The sequence below is a fragment of the Gymnodraco acuticeps genome, unplaced genomic scaffold (genome assembly GCF_902827175.1).
Source record: "Gymnodraco acuticeps unplaced genomic scaffold, fGymAcu1.1, whole genome shotgun sequence".
NCBI classification, from domain to species: Eukaryota; Metazoa; Chordata; class Actinopteri; order Perciformes; family Bathydraconidae; genus Gymnodraco; species Gymnodraco acuticeps.
The window spans coordinates 4,727,394-4,749,335 of NW_022990271.1; the positions used below are offsets into that span (position 1 = coordinate 4,727,394).

The following is a 21,942-nucleotide window of genomic DNA, read 5'->3' on the forward strand; positions in this document are numbered from 1 at the left end:
GTTCATTACAAAAAAATCACCTTGAAAATAATAACCAGCGGCAACAGTGATTGTTATCGTTGATTTCAAATCATGTAAAGTTCAATTAAATGTATTAGTCATGTGATGATGTTGAACATGTGAACATTTCACTGTATGTCATTAGTTGTTATGAAGTCTGTGTATATGAGTGGGTAGTAGTGAGTTTACATTCCTGAGACGCTGCCCAAAACCAGAACACGAGCGCGTATCGCAGCTGAGCTAAAAGTGTCCAAACAACATTTGAATTTTTGGCGTATCGCCTGCAGAACGTGCCTGCAGGCGGAGAGCGTCACAGGCCCTGGTGGATCTGATAGTTATCAAAAGGCCTTCCTTTCTTTGAAATCTCTGCGCTGGTTGAATATACTGCTACAAAGTGCTCTTATAATGGGCTTGAATATTACAGTTAAATGCAAACATAATAACATTGAGCGGTCACATTAAAGAGTCTGGAGGGAAATCAGAGAGTTTTTCCCCTTTTCTTTCAACTTTTTAAGATTTCAGTTTTATCAAGTTCATCTGCTTTATTTACAGGATCAGGGATCTCTGATTGAGGAAGCAACAAAGTGGTTTAGTTAGACATGTATTTCCTCTGACTGCAGGTCTACTTTACACATCCTTTAATGTCTCACTGAGGAGGATTGGGTTTGGTTCCATTTGTTTATCCGTTTGTTATATCACATGTTTGTGTCTTTTAAAACATAAATGTTGTTTATCAATCGTTTAATCTGTTATAGCAACCAAAAATTAGAAAATTGGTCACCGGTACACTTCAAACCAGGAAACCTCGTATTTTCTCACCTGTTTTCAGTTTTGCTAAGTTGCAAAGATCTAATTTCGTTCAGATTCTTATGACTCCTCAGTCTGTTTTATGTTTTTATAATGTCCCCATATCAAGGAAGTGCAAGCCAAAGGTAATGTCATCACATATTTTGTGTAAAGTAGAATAACTGCCACAAATAGCCTTCTGATAAAAGCAAATATTAAGAAAACGTTTTTTTAATTTGGTAACATGTCTCAGAATTTGAAAAAGAGGTATTAAATATATTTTAATTTGAGTCAATAATTTGCCAGCTAAATCAAATTGTTTACATGATATTCAACCTTTCAACTTTTGTTTCATTAGGATCGATTTGATGTTACACCGACTCTGTTCTTCACTAGGTTGGTATAAAAGCAATATAATATATCCATTAATATTAGATTCCAACTCTGCATAAAATAGTTTGTTGGTCTGCATTTTTTTTGCAGTAACACTCTTTGACTTCTTGCCGCTTTACCAATAATTTTGCCTCTTGTTGTTTTCGAAGAATACTGCAGCAAACAGCTTGTTTATCACAAAAGTATGTTTTCCTGTTTGTTGATGTTGCGCCATCTATGAAGGGCCTGATCGTGCACGAGTATAAACAAGGCTTCGCAGTTGCACGACTATCCACCATCCCCCCACGTTTAATTATCCTCTTTTCGATTCTCATTTGCATCATTATCTTGTTTCCCTTCTTTTCCAGCTTTCTGCCTTTTCCCACCCACTTCACTTCATGTCCCCCTGAGAAGCTGGCAGCAGTCCTCAAGATCCCACCAGCCTCTGCTAGCTGGGAATCTGCTGCCCTTTGGTTTAAATAGCATAACCCTCTGTGTCCCTTATTCCATACACAAACAGGAAGTGAAGACCTTATTGCTGAGGGAGGATGTTGCGAAAGTGTTTATTTCCATCAAGTTCACAGTTGCTTTGCGTTTCATACAACACCCCCTCTAAAATATGAAGAGATCAGCTGGTTTGGTGTGTTCGTTTAGTTCCTAGCCACTTAAAATGTCTCTAAGTAATTACTTTTGTATTTCTATTTCTCATGAATAGGGCTTTAGGAATGTTGTTGAGTAAGGTTTTTTTTGCATGTTTTTCCCATGTTGAGGAAAATCTCAGTGGAGTTTCTTTTTTATCTGCCAGTTTTACTTAAATGGTCCCAGTGGGTCGTTTCTTCAGCATTTCCTCTATTTAGGAATGCTCAGAGTGGGAGTGTAATAGGAAACACTTTGATATTACGTTTGTTTCAACCAGTTCTAAGATCAGGAACAAGATGATCTGCTGTGTGTCGTTTCTCCAAGACTCAAAAATGATGTGTGAGAAAGAAGTAGAGACGCACAGACTGTCAGAAAAAAATGTTTGTTTTCTTATCTGAGTTGCAAACAATATGTTAAACACAATATCACAGTAGATCTGGCAAATCCTTTTGGAACATTTTTGAGCTGAGTTTTGTTTTCTGCTTTGTATGAAACAATAAACACAGTCACTGCTGGCACTGACTTTGTTGTCATTGCAGAAAACATAACAGCCCTGAGATCCAGGAGAGGTGGAGGCAATGAACTGGGGTTACTGTGCTCAACAAATAAAGGCCAACTACAGCATGAATATATGATTGTTGTAATCCTTTAAGTTCTGATACAGCCAAGATCTTTTTATATTTGTATTCTATTATATGATTAATGCTGATGTCCAAAACACAAACAAGCTTGCTTATACGGTTTACATTACAAGTGTCAGTGAGAAGCTTTCAGCCAGAGGCCTTTGCAGTAAAGCTGTGAACTATTTTGTCTTTTTTTTTCAAAGTGTGGCCTGATAGATGTGATCAGTGGTGAACATCTGGACAAGGAGGTGATACAGAAAGAAAATGGTTTGTTCCTGCTGCTCTTCAGAGGTTATGACTCCTCCTCCAGCTGATAAAGGATGCGATAGTTGGGTTTCTTTGGTATCCAAAGCTCAAAACAAAGCAGTTCATGAACGTTTTGTGAAGTTTGCTTCTTCCATCACAAATCAAAACCCAAATGGAACCAGCTGTCATTAAGATACAAAGCAGTTTTTGCCACCGTTTGCAGTCTTTAAGCTAAGCTAACCTAAGCTAATCACCTGCTAGCTTAAGCTAACAAACATGAGTGGTGTGTCACTTTTCTTACCTAACATTAGGCAAGAAAGTAAACAAACATAGTTCCCAAAATGCCTATTCTTTCACACACAGTGACGTCACGAGCTACCCACAATGCAACACGCGCCATATATATATATATAAATACGCCATTTTCCTGGAGGTGCAAATATCCTGGAAGTGCAAATATAAACAGCTAGCTAACGTAGCCAGGCAGAGCGGACTAGGTTTTTTTTCTGAATTAACGACCAAAGAAATCGCTGCATGTCTTCGGATTACATCTCTGGACTTGAGGGGTGTGCTCTGGTCGTTACCTAGAGCTGTGTGCCTGCAGATGTATGGAAAACCGACAGTGGCCTTCGTCGATTTTGGCTGCATCTACGTCTAATTTCTGGAAACACCAGGTGAATACCCCACTTGTCACAATAATATTATCATGCCATTGCATATGTGGTATTTTAGAGTTGACTAGATATTGATTAAGGCAATAGACTATGATATTCAGTACAGGAAGCTTAGCAACACCTAGACGGTGTACGGCTGCTTGCACCTCGCGTAAAACGGCGGATACCGGAAGTAAGGTGTTGCGCTCGGCCCAATACCCGTATGTGTGTGTGAAAGAATAAACAACAACCTTAACATTTGTCAACATATAAATAAAAAAATATCCCTTCAATGTTTTTAGCTAATTGGTTGGTTCTGAATGTCTTATTGCTCACATTAATAACATTTGTTGTGTTTCAGTAAACCAGCTCAGATAAACTTTAAGTAGCCTCCATGTTTAGCATCGAACAGCAGACAAAGCACCTGACCCACAAAGTTAGATGTTGGTGAGGAAAACCAAACATTTTACAGCCGAGGAGCCAGATACCCTTCAGGAGTGAACAGACTGAGACCAAGCTAAAAGGTGAGTGAATATTGGACTTACATTCGACAGGAGGCTAGAAACCTCCAGGTGAATGCTAATGTTGCCCCTAGCTGGATTGTCTACAGGAGTAGCCTATATTCTTTTCTAATGTAGGCCTATACTAGATGGATTATGTCTGTTTTTTCCCAGTCGCCAAAATACTACTTAAATGCCCAATTAGCCAATAAACAGGTAGAAAGCTATTGCTCATGGTTAAGGCTAGTTTGGCTATTGATAATGTACGCGTTGAAACAATAGCTTAAATAAGGCTCAAAGGTTTTTGTTGTGAATCGAACAACCGTCTGTTTATGAAACAAGTTATTTTTCAAATTTCTCCTTTTTGTTCACAATCAACCATTAAATATGTGAAAGTTCCTCCTTAACAACTTTGTCTACTACAAAGAGCTGATGGAAAACGGCATGTGAACTCCTTTTGGGTGCAGCTGCAACATCAAATAGAAGCCAAGCATTAAATTACTATTAATGTAATCTGCTGGAACAACTGTCTCCAATCTGAAATTCCTCTAAACTCTAATTCTCTTACATCTGTGACACAGATGGCGTTAAGATTTAAATATATTTAGTTTACCAACAAAACAAAGAGGGCTGTGTTTGATGCATGTATCGGTGCAGTGTTCGATTGATTTCCAGCAGACGTTTCTCCGGCATCCTTCTGTCCTTGTTGGCTCTCACAGCAGGTGTGACAATGTCTGACAAGTGTTAGAAAAAAAGGGCAACAGATAAAATGTCACAACCAAATGGATAACTGGTGCTATCGCTTGCTATTAGGGTATTACAGATATTATTGGTTAAGACTATCTCAATAAAACCCTTCAGTTGACAGAACCAAATGTCATTCTCATCATGCTGTTTGGGCTGCATGTCTGTGATTATAATGTATTTGTGAAGAGGGCTATTTATTGGACAAAGTATTCACGAAACGTCACAAATGCCCCGCGCCTCCCTCGCTCAGTGTGTGGGTGGAAAAGCTACAAAGTTTCCTAGGACCTCCAAATGGATGTTTGGCTGTACCACAGAGGACACGCAGAACACAAGCTAAGTGCTTTAGCAGCGGGTGATGCTAACGCAGTAGGACAGGCTCAGTGAGGCGTGAAGCAGAAGAGTGCTGTGCGAGGTGACTTATGGGACAATGGGGCCGCTTTTCGCAAATAAAACATGAGGTCTTATCCAGAGCCTCTGAGCGCTACAGTTGCGGTTTCTGTCAGGTGTTTGCCGGAGGAAAGAGAGGGGGGAAATCTGATTTAATGCTTCTGAACTGTTTGGATTATCTATACAAAGAAGGCTAATTCAGTGAAACATATCGTTTTTTTGGTAATGCTCAATCCTATTAACTCCTTAACATCCGGTTTTATTTTTCTCTTAAGTAGCTTTAATGCTGTTAAAATCTTATTTTCTCTTAAGTAGCTTTAATGCTGTTAAAATCTTATTATATTATGCTTAAGCTTCTGATTGAAGCTAAAAACCTTTTTTCAAGGTCAAGACCAGAGCCACTTTCTAGCAGGTGAAGGATTAAAAAGAACAAATCAATGGATTGGACATTGCTTTTGCACAGTAATATGTATTATTCTCAAAATGTAAATGCAAAACAACATAAGCAGATTTGTAGTTAGGAAAGCTTAAAACAAAAACAAAGTTAATTTAAAACATTTCCTCTGATCTTTGGCTTCTACTATATATTTTTTTAAACACTAGAAAGTTTCACTTCATCCTGCCTCTAAACAATTTAAAATCAAGCAATCTCAGAAGGGAAAATCATTATTTGCCCATGGAACGATTCAACCTTTGAAATGGTGTCACAAGGGACATTTTGTTTGCGTTAAGGGGTCGCAATCCAAAGATGCTGGGAGCCACTGACAAAGACTGTATGTTATCTGATTTGGTTTAAAAAGTGCCTACAAAAGAAAAGACATCTTCCTGGAATGACAATGTTCAGTCCTACCAACATCTTCAGTATTTTCATACTGGCAACGTAACCTTTTGAGACGTTGGACTAGTTGTGATGTAAAAGCAGAAGTATGTTTCTTCAATTAATAAGAAGCAGCAGCCATTTGAATCATATAAGTCCAGTGAGGTTCTGAAGAAATCCATTCAGTTTAAAAAGTGAACATCTCTTGATAATTTCAACTATACAAGTCTCAGCATTCAATTATGTAAAGGCTCTATGCCAACACTTAGAAGGAATAGGTCTGTGAATTTAGCTCCAAACTACGTCAAGCATTCCTTTAAATCCAACCGAAGAGACGTATGAATAAGATATTGTGTGCGCACTACATCTTCACAAAGCTATCTTTGGCTGTGAGGTGGCAGTGACATCTTTGGGCTTAAAAGGCTCAGAGCAACATTGACTTATGTTTTGCTTTTTAACCCTTTGTGTGGTCAAAGTTTTCCAACCACAGCATCTGAATTAAAGATTTATGGGAAAAAGTAAAGAAAGAGGAAGGGAGAGTAAACACAAAGCACAACCTAGACATCAAAAACACTTTTTCTAAGGCTGCCAAGGATGGAAAAAGTGCTTTAAATTATAAATGTATTGATTTTATAAATAATAATTGCCATGTTTATTAAATGCTTGAAAGAAAATCTACAATCTGCTTTACATTCAATTAAAAAACAATAAGCACATGGTTAATATAATAGTATGAACAATTCAACAAGGATAAGCAAACAGCACTGAAATAATGAAATAGTGACTTTAAAAAAACTCTGCAGGTCATTGCACAACTGGGGCCTTAGTTGGAACATAAGAGAAATCATTTTTCAAAATATAAATGTTACTTTCTAACATTCATATTTTGTCTTGGCATAAATAATCTGCTGATAAGTCTTTTCTTAGGATCTCATGATATAAAAAAACATGTAGCAATCAGCCCGGACAATCTGTGTCTTCTTTAAGTGAATGTAAGGCAAGTGAATGCATTTTACTGTAATAAGACCTGAATCGTGAGCCTCCTATGCATTAAAACCTCAGAGTACAGACTGTCACTGTACAGACTAGTGATGAATACATTAATGAACACTCAGCAGTACAGTCAATATTTCATAGGCAGCAAGTGTTGCTACAATGACAAACAGAGCGTAATGTTGTTCCATAGAACAAATTCTCTAAGTCAAGTGTACTGCAGCTGCTGACTGAAGCAGAAGCCAGATCTCTACAGACCTTTGTTCTGGATTACGAGATGTCGATCTGTATCTTACTTTTAATTTGATATTGTACCCTAAGGAGAAATGTGTCTTGCAGTCAGGTGAAATACATAACACACAAATACTTTCACATAAAACATAACAAAATACCAGAATCATACAAGAAAAATATTCACATAAAACAATGTTAATGATGACATGAAGCCTGGAGTGCATCCAGTCAACGGTTAAAACAACATCATCATCGTCACGGTCACACCCACATACCGGCCCTTACAGAGGCCCATTATTTTACGTTGGGATGCAACTAATATTGATAAACATGCTGATTATTTCTCAAATTAATGAACTCACTAATCTATGAAATCGTTTGTAAAAATGTGCTTTTTTGTCTGGAAAGATATTACTTTTTTAAAAGAAACAGAGAAGCAGTAAATATATTATTTTTAGAAGCCAGTAGATATTTGGCTTTTTAGTTATGTATTTAGCTTTTAAAAGAAATACTTAAATTATCAAATGAACAAGTAAGATTAATTCCCTGTAGTTAATGGATTAATTCAATTTGTTTTAGATCAACTGTTTATACACCAATGCTTTGTCATAATGTACATCTTATGCTGGTTCATTGAAATACTATGACAGAGCTTAACACTGTTTATTGTCTTCTATGTCCGCATAGCCTTTTTCTTTACATCTGTTTGTATCTCCTCTCATGAAGTGATGAAATATCTATAGACAGCACATTCACCACCTGAAACACACTGGAAACACAGCACGGTTCCCCTATTTTTAGATCACACCACTGAAGAAATACAGTGAGAAAACGTCGGCCCACAGGGCCCCCCCTCCTCGCCCTGCAGGTCTGATTGTGTTTCTATACAAAGTCAGGAAACTCTGTGGCCTCTGTAGCTGTTTTGTTGTGAGGAAACGCAATGCATGCTGGGCTCACGTCCAGGGCCGAGCCTCAATACACAACACGGACTCTTGTCCACCCACGCCACTCTTATCAGCCACATCATTAAAACACAAAGGCATGATTTATTATTATCATTGTTATCATTATTATTTAATTTAGGATGTTGCACTAATAAAGAGGTAATATGTAAACAAGGCTCATCAGTGTATGTATTAATTGCCAAAAAAAACATCAAAACACAGTGTGTGTTTGTAATTAAATATTTTCTTCAGCATAAAAAAGGGTTAAATGACAGAAGACTCTCCTAAGATAGCTGTTTTACATTATAAAGCAAAAAACGAAATGTAAATAAAAAATGTTTTATCTCTGATATACTGGAACAGTGCAGTACTAGTATAATGATGTTAGACATAACTACACAACAACAATCAATCATAATCCTATAAATGCATCTGTTTATTTATGAAGGCCAAAGGCCTTTAACCTGTAGTGAAATGTGTCACATAAAAAATAGATTTGAGTTGACTTAAAATACCCTTAAAATAGCCCTTACATTTGTGTTAATTAAGTGGGTTTTACCACAGATGTAAACAATAAAATACATTGAAATAAATTAAAGTTTGTGTCAGTGTGGTGCCATACTGTCACAGAAACAGTAGAAGATCCAGTAATATGAAACATTGTTTCTATATATTTAATTCTGGGGTAGACACCTTTTATCAGTTTTTATTTTTTATTTGTTGGGGGGTGTTAAGTAAGTTGAAGGCAACAGATTCAAACAGAAAATTAAAAAAATCAAACAATTAATAATAATGATAATATTGTATTTCTTTAGGGCAATTTAAATATGTGTGATAAACTATCATTGGCTGCCCGGGTCCCATAGTAACGGTGATGCGGCGCGGAGGGGCCGGGTCTCCTGCAGCAGCTGAGGCGGATCTGCAGCCTGATTACGGCTCACAGCAGACTCCAACATAATTGATGACCTAATTGAAAAGCAGGAGGAGGAGGTGGATGATAGAGAGAGAGAGAGAGACGCGCTCCAATGAGAAAAGTTTAGCCTACTTGTTCTTCCTCCGCACACTGTTGAGGGCATTGATGTGACCGCATAGGCTTTCTGTTTTTTACGCGCACTTCTTTCCCACTATCTTTCACCCTCACACACGGAGCACAAAACCACCTTCTCACCTTTAGTTTAGCGCGTGTCTGTATTTCTTTTCTTTCCTTTTCCAACCTTTTATGAATGATTCTCTCTCGCAATACTTCTAAGATATCCTCGGATACTTCTCCGTCCTCGTCTGCACGACTTCACCTCGGCACATCTTCTCTCCCTAAGTTCAAAAGCCACCAGGACTTTCACTGCAGCTTCAGCCGCACTTGGGGGAAATATCACTCGACGAGGAAAGACTTGATACTGAGTGCAGCAGCAGTTGAAGCCTCCGCCGACATGAGTATCAAGGCTGACGCAGAGCCCAACAACAATGTTTCCATCGAAGAGGAGGTGAGTTTACACAAAGTTTAATATCTCCGCAGCTCCGGACTTTGACCCTTTAAGCCACAGCTGTAACTTTTCTTGGTTGTGTGTTGGCTGAAATTACTTGACTTTATCTTGGCTTTTCGCTCTTCTGTGTCATTTTGGAAGGAAGTAAGGCAGGCGCGATTTAAAGGGGCGAAACCACTTCCAGTGGAAGTTACCGCATTGTTTAATAATAGGCCTATCTGTTTATAAATAATACACACGTTATTTCAACTTGCCAATTCCTGTAACTTTTTGTGACGCATCTTCTTTTTTTCCTTATTTATCTCACCAGGTGCGTAATGATTCGCCTACAGCAAATAACTAAAATGAATCAATTGGGCTCTTAACACTGTATTTGTTTTCCTTTCTTGTAATGTTTTATTCAATACCCAATTTCACTTAAAAGTGTTTCTTTGTGTCAAAAAAGGTAGAGGATTTATGTTGCCTTAAAACGTGGGTTAATATTAAGGCCTATATTGTATTTTTAAAACCACGCTTTAAATGGTTGACATCAGTCCGTCTGCATTTAAAAAAACATATATCTATGGACTCTCCTAATTTCCCAATGATGGCACTCTTTTTCTTTACTTTTCATGAGCATCAGGTTTTTTTAAGGGACATTTTTGTTTGCAAATAGAAGATGGTCACACCAATGCTGCAGGTTTCAATATATTTGAGAAGAGGTCATCATGAAACTGTAACCTTAAATAAATGTCACAACTGTTACATTACATCTTTTTGGTAGGTCTAAATTAATACAAATGCCCTTTATTTTAATCTGAATAATAATAGTTGAGATTGATCTAATTAATTGAACTAAAATATGTTTTGTTTAACCGCTGCCACTCGAAGTCTGTGTGGCCATCTATATTTCCTCTTTAATGACTCCTTATGGAGACACACTGAGGGGAGTGGAGGGCCTTTTGTTGGTCCTCCTTTGTTCCCATTATCTTCCAACAAAGCCACATGTGGCCTCTTGACTGTTATTAGCCTAATGTCCTTTTGTATTTTGTCTCCTTGTAATTAAGAGCAAAGATTAAACAAACATGCCAGAAATGTATTTGGGACCCTAAAATGTTTGTTTAGAGATGTGGTAAATCAAGATAAAGAATATTGTCAGTCATCAATAGTCGCCCTTTTTTATTCCTAAATAAACCCCCTTGTAACTGATGCATTTCAGATGTTGTGAACAATACAGTATGTTTCAGGTTCATACACTCAGTCAATGAGAAGCTGATAGATGAATTAAAACATCTCCATTGAGTTTGTGTCCTGCTGAGCCGGCCTTCAGTCGCTGTGTGTGCTGAGCTGTAGAGGACTGAGAATTGCTGCTGTGCGGCACCTGAAAAATGCCAGAGGGCGGGGGCCGCAGGTCAGAGGAAGGAAATGGTGTCACGCTGTGCACTGTTGTCCAGTGCTGTTCGTCTGGCAGCCCCATTGTAGTGAGGGCCTCCCCACCGGCTGGGAACTAATGGGCCCCGCACTACACAGTTTATTTCCCCAGCCACTCCGCACTGTACACTACATCAGTTCTCAATGTCTGTTCAGTGCCATTCCAGGGTTTCCTATCAGGATGAAGACCCTCTTAGGTTTATCCTTTTAGCTCGTAACATGCTTGAGGATCACAAGTTGGCTTTAAAGACAATTGATAAGATCTGAGACATACTTAAAATCCTCTTAAAGGAGTGGTTCCCAATCTGAGGGTCAGAATCCAGCCAAGGGGTCACTTGATAAATCTAAGGGTCGAGAGATGGTTAAAAGAATAGTAAAAGGACAGGCTATGGAGCTGCTCGTCGTACATCTTGGAGGGAATTTTCCATCTTTTGTGAGGCTCAAACTTAAAGCATATCTATGATTGAGATTCTCGGCTGGGATTGCCTCCACACCGCTCTCAGCTTGAAGAAGGCTGAACTGGTGGCTAGCAGCTAACAGCACACACAAAGTCTCTGACAAGGCTAACGGTGTCGACCTGGGAGGGAACAGGAGGCCGTTCAGTTTATGCCACAACTCCGCTTGTTTTATGTGCAGTGAAGAGCCGCGGCCATTGGCTAGACAGTTGGGCACACAAGGTGACATGCACATCATGCAAGCATAGTTGGCCAGGCTAAGCAGGAAGTCTTAGTGGGAGTATAGAGCAAGGCAAATGTGTACAGGATTACAAAACATTAAAGAAATGTTGCATTGTTTTACTTTTCTTTTTTCATGTTCAGGCATTTAAAACGGTTTTATACTCAAACTGGTGTTGCAAAGCAAAATAAACCCATTGTTCTAAAAAAATATATACATAAATAACTAATTCAGGCCTTATGTATCCCAAATGTATACAAAATAAAATATGCAGCCAACAAAAGTATAAGTCTAAGTAGGTTCTTGTTTTGAATGCAGTTACTTTCTAAAAAGTCAGTCTTAAAACTTGTTTGGTTTATCCTTTTCCCAGAAATCATGCCATTAACATAGGCTGCAAATTCATTTCCATTAACACATATCCATCCATAAGTGTTGGTTATTAATGGAGCTTTTTAATATATAAATTGCAGCTCACAGTTTAAAGTCCAACATGCTGGTCTTTAGAGAATAAAGACACCATTAAAAGATACACAGAATATTAAGATGTTTTGCTTCCAGCTGACAAAAGTACATTTTGCTTTTCTTTTTGCAGGTGCGAACACTGTTTGTCAGTGGCCTTCCAGTGGACATTAAACCACGGGAGCTTTACCTTCTCTTCAGACCCTTTAAGGTAAGTAACAACATGAGTTTTTTTCTGGGTGTTATACAGGTTGTTTAAGGGACATCTCAAGTACCTTACCCTTACAAGTAAAGCAAGGCTGATGTTTTTGAAGGGCTGGAGAAGATTTAGGAACGTTTTTTTTAAAAGGATTATCTGCACACAGAGAAGGAAGAGTTTAAACATTTGTTATTATTGAGGAGGCAACTGTTTTCCGTTGTGCAGGATATTCTTTTAAGACCACTTTTAATGATGCAGTTACATTACTGCCTGTTGCGCACACTGTAAAAAGTTAATCAGAGCTCCTTTTGAAATCAAACAAACCCCTCTGTTTATGGACGTCCAGATATTTGCATATATGGAAATGAGGCCACATCATTGTTTGTCCATTGCTCTGTTTTTGACTGGACTCCAGTTCCATAAACTGCCCTCCCACCCGTGTCCTAACTAACCAAATTGGAAGTGGTATCCCTCGCACATGGATGATCTTGTGGAATGTGTAAATGAGTAGCCCTTGCGATTGGCCAACAAACCCTCTCCGTGACCCAGCATGCCCACCGTGTAGGGAAACTTTATTTATTTCCTCACATAACATTCAGACATTGTGAAACCACTGAAATGTTTTGTTTACACAAGTTGTTGTAACGCTCATGTACTTTGTGTCCTTTGCGTCTGTAGATGGCTAACATTGTGTGCAAATAGGGATACAGATTATACAAATTAAAACACTTTAGTTTATTTTAGAGAGAAACCTTTCAATATTGCTTGTATTCTACCTCTTGTTTGTCTGGTTAACTGAAGCTAAATCTGGTTTGGATTGTTTCTAAAGATTTATGACAGCCAGTGAAAGTTGTTTATTTTCCATGGCTGTAAATCAGGATCAGGAGAGATCCCATTTATCAATACTCTGCTTACGCAACATTCCCCTTCATTTCTCAGGAATTTGTTCCTGTTTTGATCAACACTTGTGCTGTTTTTAACCTTGTTTAAAACCAGTGGATTTCTTTTACAAGTCATGTCTAATCTATGGCTAAACTCCTTCATAATAGAGAATCTCCCATTTAAAAAAGAAAAACAAATGTTCTTCATTTCTTTTTCAGTTTTCAGGATATTAAAATGGTATTTGCAGTAAAATTAGTTTTGTATGGAATGTACATGATTTGATCACATCAAATGTAAGTACAACACTATCACAAAAGGACCCGTGATGGCCTTCTGTTGAGCTCAAACTGACGGTGAACACAAGCAGGTTCCTCTTGATGTAGCGAGAAGTGTTCATGCCTGACTTCCTGCATGTGACTCCAGGGTGGATAATTGGCTATCTTTCTTCCCTGCAGGGTTATGAAGGGTCACTGATTAAGTTAACATCAAAACAGGTGAGAGGCCTTCATCAGTAGAAGGAATTGCTTTAATGCTGTACTAAAATACTACACAAATGTCCAGTCATGCTCTTTAACTTTAACATTACCTCAGGACTGTTTAGCTGATTTGTTTGATGCATGATTTATTTTCTATTATTAATATCTAATGTGACATTTGAAAAATGCAGGTTCTTGCATGTTAAGGTGCTCTTCTAATGATGTCAGCTCTCAGTGTGTTTCTTCCCTTTTTGCCTTCCAGCCTGTCGGGTTTGTTACCTTTGACAGTCGTTCTGGAGCTGAAGCTGCGAAAAATGCTCTGAATGTAAGCATAGCCCTGTTTTTATCCAATTCCTCTCTTGGTCTGTTGTATTTCACCCCTGTTTTTACATTTGTTGCTTTTGTCTTCGTTGTTTTCTAACCTTTGCTTGATTCTAGACAAAAACATTGGGAGCTTTAACAACTCTTTCCTACAAAAGATTTTCAAAAGTCAACCCATTTTGTCTTTTATAATTCAATGGCAGGGCCATTTTTGGAAAGAGGCCAGAATCCCGTAGACTTACGGTAGTTTACTTTGACCTTGATACACATCACTTATTAGTCTGGTATAGCTTTCCTCATTTTGCACATCACTGCTTTACTGTAATACTTGTTCCATAGACACGTGTAGTGTTATTTGGACACATATTCAGTAGTGTAACCTCTTATTTTGTCACTCAGTAGCCCACGTATCTGGCAATATCTAACACTTCTCTCTCATAGCCTAGCCTTTCTTATGAGCATCACCAGCATCTTAGACACACCAGCAGTCTCACACACACACCGAAAAAACTACTCACCTGCATGTGGGCACAACGCTTAGGGCACAAGAACACAAGCAGGGTTCAACCCCCTAAAGGGATTTACTCTCAAAAGTCTCAGCCCGTTTCCTCCTCTCCCTCTCCTCCTGGCTCCTCTTCAGACGCATGGGCTCTTGATTTCGTCAGGAGGAAAAATAGATGCACTCATGTTGAAATACTTCAGGAGAGTATCCTTCAGCCTTCCCTTTTTTCTCCTCTTTTATGACAAAACCTTTTAATGAACAGTTTAAGTTCAGAGAAAGCAGTCAGTTATTTTGACTATGCCACCGGAGGATAGAACAATGTTTAGCTCAAGGGAAGCTTGAAGGATACATCCCGAGTATTGAAACACGGCTTTAGGAAAGGAGGCTATGTGAGACTACAGAGTTTCAGCCCCTCAAACTCAGCCCACCTCCCTTACGATACTATGTCCCCCTCCTCCCCTCCTCCGTCTCTCCCCCAGGGTATCCGTTTTGACCCCGAAAGTCCCCAGACCCTGCGCTTAGAGTTTGCTAAAGCCAACACGAAGATGGCAAAGAGTAAGCTGATGGCCACACCGAACCCCACAAATATCCACCCTGCTCTAGGAGCACACTTCATTGCACGGGACCCATGTAAGTTGTACGGCTGCACCACTCTAGGCTCTCTCATCCACTCTCACCTTGGCAATGCCAGTATACTCAATTACCCTTTTTTAAATTTGTCTCAGAATATTGTGGTATTAAAGACAAATGGGCAGAAATTAAAACAGTATCTTACTAATTAAGGACTAACTCACCACCACATGCATGTGTCATCTCGACTCTTAAGACGCCCGCTTTGCTTCTGTAACTTTTGAAAAACTCTCACAGGGACCCTTACCTAAAACAACGGTTCATTTTTTAGTATTGGACGGGTGATGGTTCATTAAAGTCTCAAGCTACATTCAGACCAGATTTCATTGTGGCAGAACGCTTTATTACACTGTGCAAAGGGAGATCGGCAGTTCTATTAACTATTATCAAATTGATCTTGGCGTGCTCCACATAGAAACAATTACGAAGCTAAAGAGTGCGCCTCTTCAGGGTTGCAAGTACATTTTTATCCTAGTGACAGGTCAAGTTATTACTACTAGATTTGTCGGTAATAAAGCTTAAAGCCCTATTTTGACAAAGTAACCAAACTCCCCTTTTGCAGCAATGATGACACATTTTCATTGTTTACATTTTTAGCTTCTGTTTTTATTGCTCACAAGATGCAAGCCTGTATGTTCAAGAGTAGGTCAGTCAGCTTTTGTTTGCTCCCGCCCTGTACTTCCTCAGATGATATGACAGGAGCAGCACTGATCCCAGCTTCTCCAGATGCCTGGACTCCTTACCCCCTGTACACCACGGAGCTGGCCCCAGGTCTCCCTCATGCAGCCTTTAGTTACCCAGCGGCCGCTGCCGCTGCTGCAGCCCTCCACGCCCAGGTGAGGGACCAACCAGTGTGTTCCTCTTCTTCCTTCTTCCTCTAGTAGACGTTCAGGGCTCACAATACATCTTGTGTAGAACTGGGTACAACCCAAATCCTTCAACTTAAAATGAGATGTTTAAAGATGCACCCCTGCAAGTTAAAACTTGACAGCATGGTGCACTGTTAAAAGCAGATCTTCAGATTCTTGAAACCATACAGTTATCCTCAAGTATTACAGCACCAAGGATGCTCCTGCTGAATACAACCCAGATAGCAAGTCTTCAGATCACTGCTTTCTGCAAAACATGTGCACAGTCTAAATATCACAAAACGGGGAGCTGTTACAATTATATAGTAATACAAAGATTTGTCATTTAGAAAAGGAAAACGTCTTGACTGCTGTCCTGCTATCAGTGAAGTGATGTGTTGTGTATATTCTTTGATGTAGGATAACCTTAGCATACCACACATTTGCTTTAAACCCCTCTTTGTGTTTAGTCATCTGGTTGTGTTTGGCCCAAACCTCAGACTTGGCAGGATAAATGTAGCCTTTAATGGAGCTCTGTTCATCACTGTCCCATCTGTGTGCGTCAGGATAAAACTGATGCTCACTTGTAAAATACCAATGTTTTGGTCTGCACTACAGTGTGGACCAATAAAGTAGGATTGTTTAAGAGAGGTACACATTTTTACCCTAATGGAGATGGAGATTAATGCCTGATTTGCATTTAGAAAATCAATTCAAAACATTTTAAATTCATGATTTGGATCTGGTTTTCAAAATAAATGTTAAACATTGTATTAAAGGTTCATGCTGCTGAAAGTCAGAACATACAACATGGTGTACAAAGTGTTTACTCCAAGATAATCGCAGTCTAAATGCAGCAAACTACAAAGCAGTGGGCAGGGCTTTTGGTAACAATAGCAATGGAAAATATTTCCCTTGTTGGGTCATTTAAAGTTCATTGTGATCTAACTTCCTGCAGCAATGTAAGAGCACAGGGGAGTGCAACACTGCAAAGTAGGCAGCTATTACATGGACCATTTTGTCGGGCATAAGAGGCGGAGGAATGCGAAGTATTTGCTTGGAGAAATTGTCGGTCCTGATGGCCTTCTCTGGAGGTGCCAACTTACTGTCCACGTTTCTTTTGGAACGCAAGCTGACTGTAGCCACACAAAGGGGAAAAAGCCTTTTTTAATTGCAATCTGGTGAAGGATCCCTGAAATGCCCTGTTCTCTTTCCACTGACTCTTGGCTTTATTAGTTTGACTGTAAGACACAGCAGTAAGTGTTTAGTAAATCTTAGTTTAGGAAATCTATTGTGGCCTGCGTCTTTTTTTTATTCAGTTTGTATAAATGTGAGGCCTTATTCTGCCATAGGTTTATTCATAGGTATGGAAAGGTACCAGCTCTTACCCCGTGCAAATGTTTAACACATAGAGGTTTGACGCTCCACATTTCCGTGCCTGTTAATTACTCAAGGACTATTGTCCTCAATGAGCGGCTACATAACCCACATTCCCATGGCTTCTCTGACCAGGGCTTAAAGGGACAATCTTTCTAAACCTGCTGTTCAAAAGTCAAAGTGTGTTTTAATCTGCTGAATTGTAACACTGAAGCTTGGTTTGGTCTGCTGTACATAAATACGTTTGCGTTTTTTTTTTTCAGATGCGCTGGTACCCTACTCCCGCTGAGACTTCCCAGCCTGGATGGAAGTCCCGGCAGTTTTGTTAGATATTTAGTGAGTAACCTTTGAAACAACAGTGTTTTTTTAGATTTCCCAACCCCCACCCGCCATCTACTAACTACTAACCCGATGTCGTTCAAACTGAAACCTGCATAATGAGACTAACACAATGTTTGACTGAAAACTACAGAATGAGTAAACATAAATTAAAATGACTAACAACTTTGGTGTTAGAGGGTATTCTCTTGTCAACAAATCCAACCCTGTCTTTTGGTGCTCAGCCCCTCAAGATGTAAAATGAATACGTATTTTAATTTGTAGTTATTGCAGATCTTATCAAACTTTACCCAAACGGGATTAAATTGTGCCTTTTTTTTAATTGGGTAATATTATCAGTTATCTGAATTTGCAGAATAAACTATAGTGCTCATTCTAATGAAAGCACTTGTCTCCCAATGCAGCACCGACTCATTTGAACTGTTTTGGACAAGAGTTGAGCTCTGTCAGAGGAATACGATTGTGCTTTAGATGCATTATTGATCCCCACTATCCTTTATCTTTCAGGCCAATATTCCATAATTTTGTAATGCAGCTTTTTTCTTTGTTTTTTAATAACATATTCCTCTATTAGATAGACCTCTGTTCAAAACCTGTTTGAGTTGCACCATTTCACTTGTTAATGTACTTTCATTACCATAAAGCTTTAGTCAGCTTAGATTTTTAATTAATTACACATTTACCATCTTGTAGCCATGAAACACTTAACAGCACACTAAACTTTTTAATAGCATTAGTATAGTATCAATCTGCTTCTTAAATGGATTCCTCCCAAAAAACACTATACTCCTGAGTTATCTTGGTTAATTAAATGGAAACAAATTGGCTTTAAGTAGAGTATCAAACAAACTAGCATTGTTGGTCTTTAAGTGTTTTTATTTATGATGGATTTATTGATGTGGTTAGACTAAATCTTGTTTTCTGTTTCCTTCAGGCCTCTGGAAACCACACCTTTGTCCAGCTGAAGTGAGGTTTGCCGAGTTCTTCATTAATTTAATCAGGTTTATTTAATGGACAAGTGTGCATTACTATAAACAAACAGTATTTATATCTCCTCCCGATTATCTCTGGGGGGGGTTGAGTTGAAACCATCTTGCTGTCGACAATCTAAGCTTATCCTTGGCAACTAGGGCGGTACCATCTTAGCACTTCAAAAAAAAAAAACTCATGCAAAGCCTAGTCAAACTCGATGGATCATAATTGCTGAGGAAAATGAACTAATTGAAGTAATTGTTGTTAAGCTAGTCCTTCCATGGGTTACCGCTGGTCCTGGGAGGCTTAAAGCATTAAGAGTCATTGCATGTTAGTCCTTTTGGCATGAATTTAGAACGCAGAGTTCTGTGTAGCCTAATTTTCTTAGTGTTTGTGTTGCCGCTTTACCTTTTGGCCTAGACAGCTAAATGTTTTGTTTTCCTGTAGAACCTTGGTCTTACCTCTGTGAAAGCTAGGCTGTTGTGTAAATGGCTTGCATCGCATGGACCTTGTGAATGCTTCCCTACGTTCTGACAACCCCAGTCCTTATGATCATATCAATGTCTGTCATTATTTGAGCAAACAAAAGTACAAATGTTTCTGTACTTTTTTGCGTAATGTATATTTATGCATTTTTGTGCAACTAAAATAATGAACCTGTATAAGTTGGATGTTTAGTCGTCTCTTGTGTTTTTGGTGTTACTTTTTGATCCTATAATCCTGTTGACGTAGTTTTAAAGAGAAAAAAGTGCAATTTGTTTAAATGGGAATCTGTCAAAAATGGAAGTATTCTGAACGTGGCTTGTGCCATTCTGCTAAAGAGATTGCTGCAAAACGATCTTTCAGAATGTGAAACTGGACTACAAATGTAAAAGGTTGATTTTTCTTGGGGGGCCATTTTGAAATGGAGAGCAGGAATAGTGATGAAGGAATTTAGTTTGTGGTTTAAAAAAAAACATGTTTGTCTTTGTATCTGCTCAGCATAAGATGTAACAAATATTCCCATCTTATGAATAATAAAATAAGTGAATGCATTTCTCTCTGGACATCTGTCATTCATCACTGTGGCGAGTCAGCGGCCAATTGAAGTTAACTAACGCTCTGACACTGGACGCTATCTCCAAGAAGTGAATTCTGTGCGATGTTGACATCAATAATTCATGCCAACTTTTCATTTGTAATGCACCATTGCATTAGTGTCACTTTGCATCATGCTGACCTCCACACTCTGCCCTCATAAGGCGCTCTGCTCAACCAACCATGACGGCTCCTCTGGGACTCCTAAGTGACTGTCCCCGGTACGACCAGCTGCCTAATCATAGTGGTGACAGTGCTGGTGGTTAACTGTAAACATGTGTCCATATTGTGCCAATTAAGTAACGGTATACACAGGACATAATACATGATGACGGCTGCACTGAGTTGAAAGACATACTGTGAGTATAGACTGGAACTTTGGCATTGTACAATCTTGAATATAACTTAGATTATGGAGGCACTTGATTTCTGTTTTTAGATTTACTGACCATTTAATCGAGATAAAAAAAAAAAAAAAAAACTTTTCCTCATATCAATTTAATAATTTTGACAAAACCTAAACTGTCAAACATTTGCCGTCAACTTAAATGTGATGTTTTGATTTATGTAACTGGAATGTATGTATTTGCCTTTTGAATTGAGTAACAGACAAACGTTTAAAGATCTCTTTCTAAACTCCTAGAAACTGGTCTTTTGGTATATTTTAGAACATTTCCTCAAATAAATCAAATCTGTAAAAGAAATACAAATAAACGGGAACTTTGATGCATTAATGGAGATGAATTGATACATAAATTGTAGGCTGTTAAATCCCAAACTAACAGATGATTCAGGAGAAGCAAACAATTCTCTCAAGAATCAGCCATTTGCCCTTTTGTAGAAGAAACAGGTCAGTTAACTTTCACACAGAATATTTGGATTGACATTAAATCAATACAGAGTGCAAAGATGGTGATGCGAGGAAACCTTTCCTTTTCCTCTGCGGCTTCCTCTGCAGACACAAGCTGTGTGTTGTATCAGATATTAATATATTTACAATTCCTTGTTTTGTGATGTCCCTCTCTGGAAAATGCTAATGATCTACAAGAATGTTCCATGGTATTCTTCCTTACATAAGTGTTAATGTTCTATGTAGAGACTCTTGCAATACATTTTATCCTGTCATTTATGTAAGAAATTATTCAAATGGCTAAATCCCCCAGTCTATTAAAAATAGGAGACAAATATCAAAGAGTGACCATCAAATGTAATATGTATGCATTCATATTTTGTAGACCGAAAATACAGTAAACATTTGGTGCCCTTACTGTAGTGTTTAATAGAAAATGTATGGGAGAGCATATTCTTTACACATCAATGTTCATAACCTCTTTTGTAAACCATACATTGGAGACACTCACAATAGTGCTTTGTGTCATTGTTTAAATAAAAAAAACACTATGTGTCACAAGTGTATTTAGGTTATTGCAAATTGTGTTTGAAAACGGTTGAAAGGAACAAACTTTTGGACCAGCAATAAAACAGCAACAAGCTCAATCAAAGAGGCCTAGATCTTTAAACGCGGGTCTTTATCGCCCTCTACTGGCCCAGAGTCCACATGGCCAACATGAAGCAGCTGCAGAGAGCAAGCTGGCCCAACATGGACTGGGTTAGTGAGTTGAGGAATAATTAAGACCCTTCATCTTAGTTAAATATGAATACATGCACTGTTAAACACTCTGGTACAACTTTAAGTCATGGCATTGATGGAGTTGTACTCTAGTGAAGGTATGTAGTAAATTGCAGCTAAAAAATGTCAAGTAACTAAAGCTACAATAATCGAACAGTTCCTCGTACATTTGTGCGCATAGGGGGAGTTGGTAGGACACCAGGAGACACTGAGGTGACCGTTGGGAACCGGCCGCTTGTGGGAACATTAGTTCTAGCAAGTTGTTCGCTGGAAATGACATGTTGCTAATCTTGTACCACTTCCTGTGTCCATTGTGTGTCGCTATATTGCTTTACTATTTATAAGGTTTGTGTTTGAATAAAATGACATTTATTAATTTGATTCTATAAACCATGGACTACATTTCTCTGTGTTGGAATTTGACAGACACTGCTATATTTTCAAAACTGTTACTGGTACTAGATATGTATTTTGTAAATTGTGTAATGTTTACTTCCAACCTTTCCACCATGGGCAAGACTAAAGAGCTGTCTAAGGACCTCAGGGACAAGATTGTAGACCTGCACAAATTGTTTACAAGACCATCAGAAAGCAGCTTGGTGAAAAGAAAATGGGGGTGGAAACATTATGCGTGGATGGGTCTTCCAGCACGACAATAAACCTTAACATACGGCCAAGGCAACACAGGAGTGGCTAAAGAAGAAGCACATTTAGGTGATGGAG

The 21,942-nt window shown here is 38.7% G+C and overlaps 1 protein-coding gene across 2 annotated transcripts; it reads left to right on the top strand.

Annotated features, from left to right (window-relative positions):
- Nucleotides 1-8,898: 8,898 nt before the first annotated feature.
- Nucleotides 8,899-19,546, top strand: LOC117549280 (RNA-binding protein with multiple splicing 2-like). Of its 2 annotated transcripts, none has more exons than XM_034221047.1 (8): nucleotides 8,899-9,422; nucleotides 12,100-12,177; nucleotides 13,503-13,541; nucleotides 13,759-13,848; nucleotides 14,826-14,976; nucleotides 15,664-15,812; nucleotides 17,465-17,537; nucleotides 18,475-19,546. In XM_034221047.1, exons 1-7 carry the CDS (start codon nucleotides 9,165-9,167, stop codon nucleotides 17,528-17,530), a joined length of 831 nt encoding a protein of 276 aa, XP_034076938.1. In that variant the 5' UTR covers nucleotides 8,899-9,164; the 3' UTR covers nucleotides 17,531-17,537; nucleotides 18,475-19,546. The 2 variants fall into 2 exon arrangements, with proteins under 2 accessions (XP_034076938.1, XP_034076939.1); XM_034221048.1 differs by having other exon boundaries at nucleotides 8,903-9,422; nucleotides 13,786-13,848.
- The last annotated feature ends 2,396 nt before the right edge of the window (nucleotides 19,547-21,942 follow it).